At 48.5% G+C, this 5,728-nt stretch overlaps 1 protein-coding gene across 3 annotated transcripts in view; it reads left to right on the top strand.

Annotated features, from left to right (window-relative positions):
* Positions 1 to 1,185: 1,185 nt before the first annotated feature.
* Tle4 (TLE family member 4, transcriptional corepressor) overlaps positions 1,186 to 5,728 on the top strand; it is a 150,010-nt gene continuing 145,467 nt past the window's right edge. For all 3 annotated transcript variants that reach the window (XM_021204294.1, XM_021204238.1, XM_021204230.1), the window contains exons 1-4: positions 1,186 to 1,997; positions 2,512 to 2,609; positions 3,726 to 3,789; positions 4,944 to 4,988. In XM_021204294.1, the coding sequence (XP_021059953.1) occupies positions 1,953 to 1,997; positions 2,512 to 2,609; positions 3,726 to 3,789; positions 4,944 to 4,988 (252 nt within the window). In that variant the 5' untranslated portion in view covers positions 1,186 to 1,952. The remainder of the gene's footprint in view (positions 1,998 to 2,511; positions 2,610 to 3,725; positions 3,790 to 4,943; positions 4,989 to 5,728) is intronic.

The following is a 5,728-nucleotide window of genomic DNA, read 5'->3' as shown; positions in this document are numbered from 1 at the left end:
AAGCTACCGATTCCTCTGCCGAGGAAAGCGCTATCATTAGGAAAAACGTTTTTCGCACATTTGTTGAACCAACAGCACCGTATTAGCCTGCACTTCGAGTTAGAGTGGGACTCAGAAATGAATGTCCCAAACGCAGCGGCCTTGGCTACAATCCTGCTTGACTTTTTCCGAATTCTTTTGATTGCCCAGAGGTCAGAGGTTCCTTAGCTCAGCCTGAAAGCTCCCAACACCCGCCAAGTCTCAAAACTGCCTCGGGCGGGCTGCCACTCCCGGATTCTGACCCTCTTCCGTAGGCCATCACTTGCTCAAGGCCCGACCGTTCACACTCGGACCCTCTCTCAACCCGGGAGTTTAACTTGACTGGTGCCTCGAAAGAAAGGGAATGTCTGAGTCTGCCGGCCGGGAAGCCCTGGGACCGGCCCAGTGCACGCCTCCCGGCTGCGGCTCTAAACCGGGCCGACGGCGTCCGCGCTCACGCGGAAAATTATGCCGGCTCCAGCAGCGCGTAAAATGGATGTGAACCGCACGGAGTGGGATCAGCGCGATCCTCCCTCTCTTGTCTCAACAGGGGTTTCGGCGCGTTGCACAAGGCCGAGCTTGTCTCTTTACGGAGACATCGGGCCCTAATTAGTGCGCACCCCGGCGCGGTCGCCAGGCCCGGGCTCCGCGTCGAGCGGGAGATGAGCCTCGGAGGGCGTCTTCGGACCCGCCTGCAGGCTCACCGCCGCCGCCATCGCCGCCGAAACCTGCTTCTAAAGATGCAGCCAGGGCAGCAGCGACAGCAGCCGCCGAGGCTCACCACCCCACGTTACTTTGATTGACAGCTGAACAAATGTTTCCGCGGTTCGAACGCTCGCGCTAGGGAACAGCGGCCAGGGCGAGGCTCCGCCCCGGGCGGGCCGCTGCGCCCCGCCTCCGCCAGCACCAGTTCTTTGCAGTTATTGGTCGGAGCTCCTCGCCACGCCCTGTCCCCACGTGGGGCCAGCCTGTCCGGCCCCGCCCTCCTGGCTTGCCATTTGTCAGCGGTGAAATGATGGGCAGTAACACAGAACGGCGATTAATGTTCAGCCATCTCCGATTGGCTGATGCGGTGCCCTCGCGCCGCGGGAGGGCGGGGCTCCTGGAGAGCGCCGCGGAGAGCGCGCGGGGCTAGCCGGAGACTGTAGTCAATCTGGAGGCATCCCCGGCTACAGTAGCCGCGCGAGGACTACATCTCCCGGGATGCTCCTTGGGCCCTCCGCGGATGGTCGTGAATATGTATCAGAATGTTAATGATTAGCTGCTGCTAAATTTGGTCAAAGAAGTCACCTACACAGAGCGCGTTGTTAGAGCTGTTCCGAGCGGGCGTTCGGCTGTTGGCTGCCTTCTTCCCCCTCTTACACACTCGTGTATTATTTTGAGGTGGTGTTCGCAGAGTTTGAAAGAGAATTTTAAAAAGCCGCAAGCGTTTCGCTCTTTTATTTTTATAATCCCCTTCAATTTGGGGCTAAAAAAACAGGAAGGAAGAAAAGGAAATGAAATGTGGTAAAAGAAGCTAAAAGGTGCCTTTTAAAAGATCGTTGCTGTGAAGTGAAAAAAATCTCCAGAGAACCCCCAAGCGCCGCGAGACCTCTTCCGAACCAAAGGAGTTTGCGCTCGCTCTCAGGGAAGAAGCGACCATTCATTCCGAGGAATAGCAGCCAATTAAAAGACAAATAAAAAAAGTTTGGAGTGGGGCGCGAGCAGGCGGGCGGCGCTCGGCGGGCGCGGGGCTCGGCGGGCGCAGGACGGACGGTGCCCGCCGCCCTCAGTGACGCCCGCGGGGAATGCGGAGCCGGCCGCCCGCGCCCAGCCGCCGCGCCTGCCTGCCGCCCGCGTCACGCGAGACCCGCAGGCCCGGGACGCCGCCGCGGGGCCCTCGAAGCGGATGAGCCGCGCGCCTCTGCCTGGCGCAGCCAACTAAAGCGGCGTGGATGATTCGCGACCTGAGCAAGATGTACCCGCAGACGCGCCACCCGGTGAGTGGCGCCGCGCCCGCAGCCCCGTCCGCGGCCGGCCGCTCCGAGGGTGCGGGAGGCGACCGACTTGTAGCCATTTTCTTATTGTTGTCTCTGAAGCCCCGGGAAGCGGCGCGCCGCCGCTCTCCGCCCGCGCGGCTCTCCCGAGGGGGGCGAGCCGGGCGGCTCGAGTCTGCGGGGTGGAGGGCGCCGGCGGCCACAGGCCGGACTCGCTCTGCTAGCTGACGGCCGCTCGACGCCATGGCGCGGCTGCCTCCGACGGGCCACTTTCGATTCCGGGTAGGGAGGGATGGGAGAGCCGGGCCGGGGGCTCGGGGGTTGGGGGGTGACGGGGGGCGGAAGCCAGGCTGAAGAGCTGAGCCGAGGGAGGCCCCCCTCCCCGGAGGCCCCGGGACCCCAGCAGGCGAGCGAGAGGCGGGAGCGGCGCGACCAACCCCCCCACCTCTCGGACCGCCGGCCGTCCACCCCCCACCTGCGATGTGGGCTAATTAAATATTTTATTGTTGTTCTTTAGGCACCGCATCAGCCTGCTCAACCCTTCAAATTTACAATTTCAGAATCCTGTGATCGGATTAAGGAAGAGTTTCAGTTTTTACAGGCTCAATACCACAGGTAACGATATTGACTTTAGCTGATCCTTCTGTTTGCTTAGCTCTTGTCTTACCCCCTTCCAACACTACCCCCCTCCTTTTGCCTCCCCCCCCCCCACCACAAAGGTATTACCATTTCCCCCCTGAGGGCAGAAAAGGCAAGTCAGGGCCTCTTTTTTTCCTTTAGGCAGGTGTAAAGAAATTAAGCATTTTCTTCTCCTGTAAACAGAAAAGGAAGCAGAACAATCGAAACTGAGGAGACTTGGAAAACGCTGAGGCCAAACTTTCGATATTGATTTATTGGGTCAGGAGGATGGAAGGTTGGGAAGATTCTGGGGCCCTTTGACTTCATGCTTCTTTATTACTCTGGGCTGGATTTCTTCCTTCTACCATCATGGCATGATTTAAGAACCAGGGAAAGTAAGCACTGAGCCATTTCATTACTTTTATGAAAAAACAAGAATATTAATAATACAAAACCAAGACACCCCCCCCCCCCAATGCTTTTGTGTTCAAGGCTCTTAGACTTGGAGTGCTTTTGAAACATGTTTGTTTCACCGGGTCCTTAATGATGCAGAATTCTTATTGCATAAATGCAAGAACCCAAACAAGGTGTTGACCAGATCAACACCTCCCACCCCCACATGGTATTCAACTGGTCTGTATTTTTTTGGAGGGGGAAAAACAGTTTGTCATGAGACCGTGTTGATTCTGATTTTCATTAACATAGAATATTAAAGGTAAAACCTTCCCTGTGGCATTTTTATGGACCTAACTTTGTTATATATACACGCATATATAATTATTAGCGATGTTTATTTCCTTGTTTTAGTAAGTGAATTTAGTGAAGAATATTGAATTCTGGGTGAAGTCTCAGAATTCAATTGGGTAGAGGGTTTCTTTCTTTAAAACATAAACCATCTTTCCCAGCCCCCACATTTAACCTTATCAAAGAGGCAAGTCCTGACTGGTTCTTGTCACTCATTTCTCTCTCCTCCCTTTCGATAGTAAAGTGCTGTTTAATACCATTGATTTGACAATAGGAGGTGATGATTTAGAGGAAGGGATGTGGATTTGGAGTTGGAGGGATACAAGTTAAGTTCTACACTGTACTTAGTTGATTTTATGTCTTGAATAGTCTGAAGCTGGAATGTGAGAAGCTGGCCAGCGAGAAGACAGAGATGCAGAGGCATTATGTCATGGTAAGAAAACTGTGTCACAGATGCAAAGTGCTCATTAGCTTGGGAGACTGAAAGCAAGAATACGATTTTAAATCGCTGGAGGCTGCAGGATCCATCACAGTGGCCCTGCCAGTGTTGTTGAGGCTGTGGTTATGTGTCCATTAGCAACCTGTGATTCTAGGTGGTTACAACTTGACTTCCACAACCAGCTTTGATTTAAATTTTCAAAAACTTCAGTTGCATGGGGTATAATTTTCTGTGCTTTGCTTTTACAGATTAAAAAAAAAAATGGAAAAAAAACCTCATTTTTTTAAGTCAGAAGCAAAATGTTTTTGTTAGTGGTTTTCTTTGTTGTTTTATTGCTTTTGCTCCAATTGTAACCAGACAGTTTTCCTATATACTCTTGGAATTGCATGCATTTTATGCCTTTTAATTGATGATTCGGATAGGAAATGACACCAGACCCCTTCTCAGAAAATTTCACACTCATCATGCTAATCTGTTTATATTTTTCTGTGTATGCTTTAAATTTCTATAGTGTTATTTTGGTTCTTAGGAGTACTGATTTGAGCTGCCAGATTTTCTGTACTGTAGTCATACGCCCATTCAGACACATGAAATCTATGTTTACAGAAGTATAATGAAGCATTTTTTTATGATTCAGAAGTATGTTTTGGGTTGCAAGAACTTGCAGGGTGATGCATTAATTTCCTGCCCAGTTCCTCTGCTCTGCATGTAAGAGTGAGTAGTCCACTCTAGGCAAGAAACCCAACCCTGAGGCACCACCACCTTTTCCCAACCGTTCCTTCAAAGCCTCGACATTTGTGAGAGAGGTTTCTGCAGTGCTTCAGAATTAAGAGTCACGTGGAACCACATTTTCATGACTTTTTCAGTTCATTTGCTTATGATGTAGAAAGACAGTTGTACAAGTTAAGAATGCTGAGTTTTAACATTTTTATTAGTTTTGAAAGTTTTTCTCTTGGGTGTGTCTTAACGTGGCTTCTAGTTTTTTAAAGATAGCAATTGGGCATCCTTTTTATTTATTGACTGGGATATTTTGGTTAAGGTAAGGTCTTTGTGCTACTTGCCGTGTTTTCCATGTATTTGGGCAATTTGAATATACTGGAGAGATGATTTGAAGGGTAGATATTTAATTGCTTTTCCTTCTTTGACAGTATTATGAAATGTCCTATGGGTTGAACATAGAAATGCACAAGCAGGTAAGTTATTTCTTTATAATCATTTTATGTGACAGTCATACACATGTACTTTGAAAAGAAAATTGTATATTTTGTGATTTTTCTTTTGTACATTTGAGATGTCTACCTATATCTAAAAAGACTTGGGGGTGAGTAAGAAGGCAAATCTTTCTTCTTGGGGTGTGTGGTTTCTCATGTTCCAAATTATCTTAACTTTTAGAAATTTAAAATTATGTTATTAAATCAGAATGTGTATTAAACTTTTCTGCACTTTCAAAAACAGCATACAGAATTTAAAATGTGTATTGTCTTTTTGTAAAGAGTTACCTTATATATTTCAGGCTTCAAAATTCTCTTGTGAAAGAACTTTCCTTGGAAAGTATTAATGAATAAAATTGTAAATTGTGTGAAACCTTCATTGCTTCCCTGTGAAAGAACAGAGGAGTGATTTGGGAGGATCAGATGAAATCTGCAGAGCTATAAAAGAAATTGATGTAAAATCTGTGCACTAGTCCCCAGAGCCTACTTAGTAGATCTTCCCAGGAACTCTGGCTTTGACTTCCAAAATTTGTGCAGAGTAAATGAACCTGATAGGAGGATGTGATTAATGTTAAGCCCTGGGTCTTGAGATCTAGCAATTAGTTTGGGGTTGGGGGAAAAGCGTTGGTATAGGTATATGTGACTACTATAGTTGCTACAGTGTTTTTTTTTTTTTTTTTTTTTTTTTTTTTCCCCTGGAAAAGGAACATATTTCCATTACA

Source organism: Mus pahari, chromosome 1, assembly GCF_900095145.1.
Source record: "Mus pahari chromosome 1, PAHARI_EIJ_v1.1, whole genome shotgun sequence".
Lineage (NCBI taxonomy): Eukaryota > Metazoa > Chordata > Mammalia > Rodentia > Muridae > Mus > Mus pahari.
Note: the sequence above shows the minus strand (reverse complement) of the source record. Positions and strands in the feature narration are given on the sequence as shown.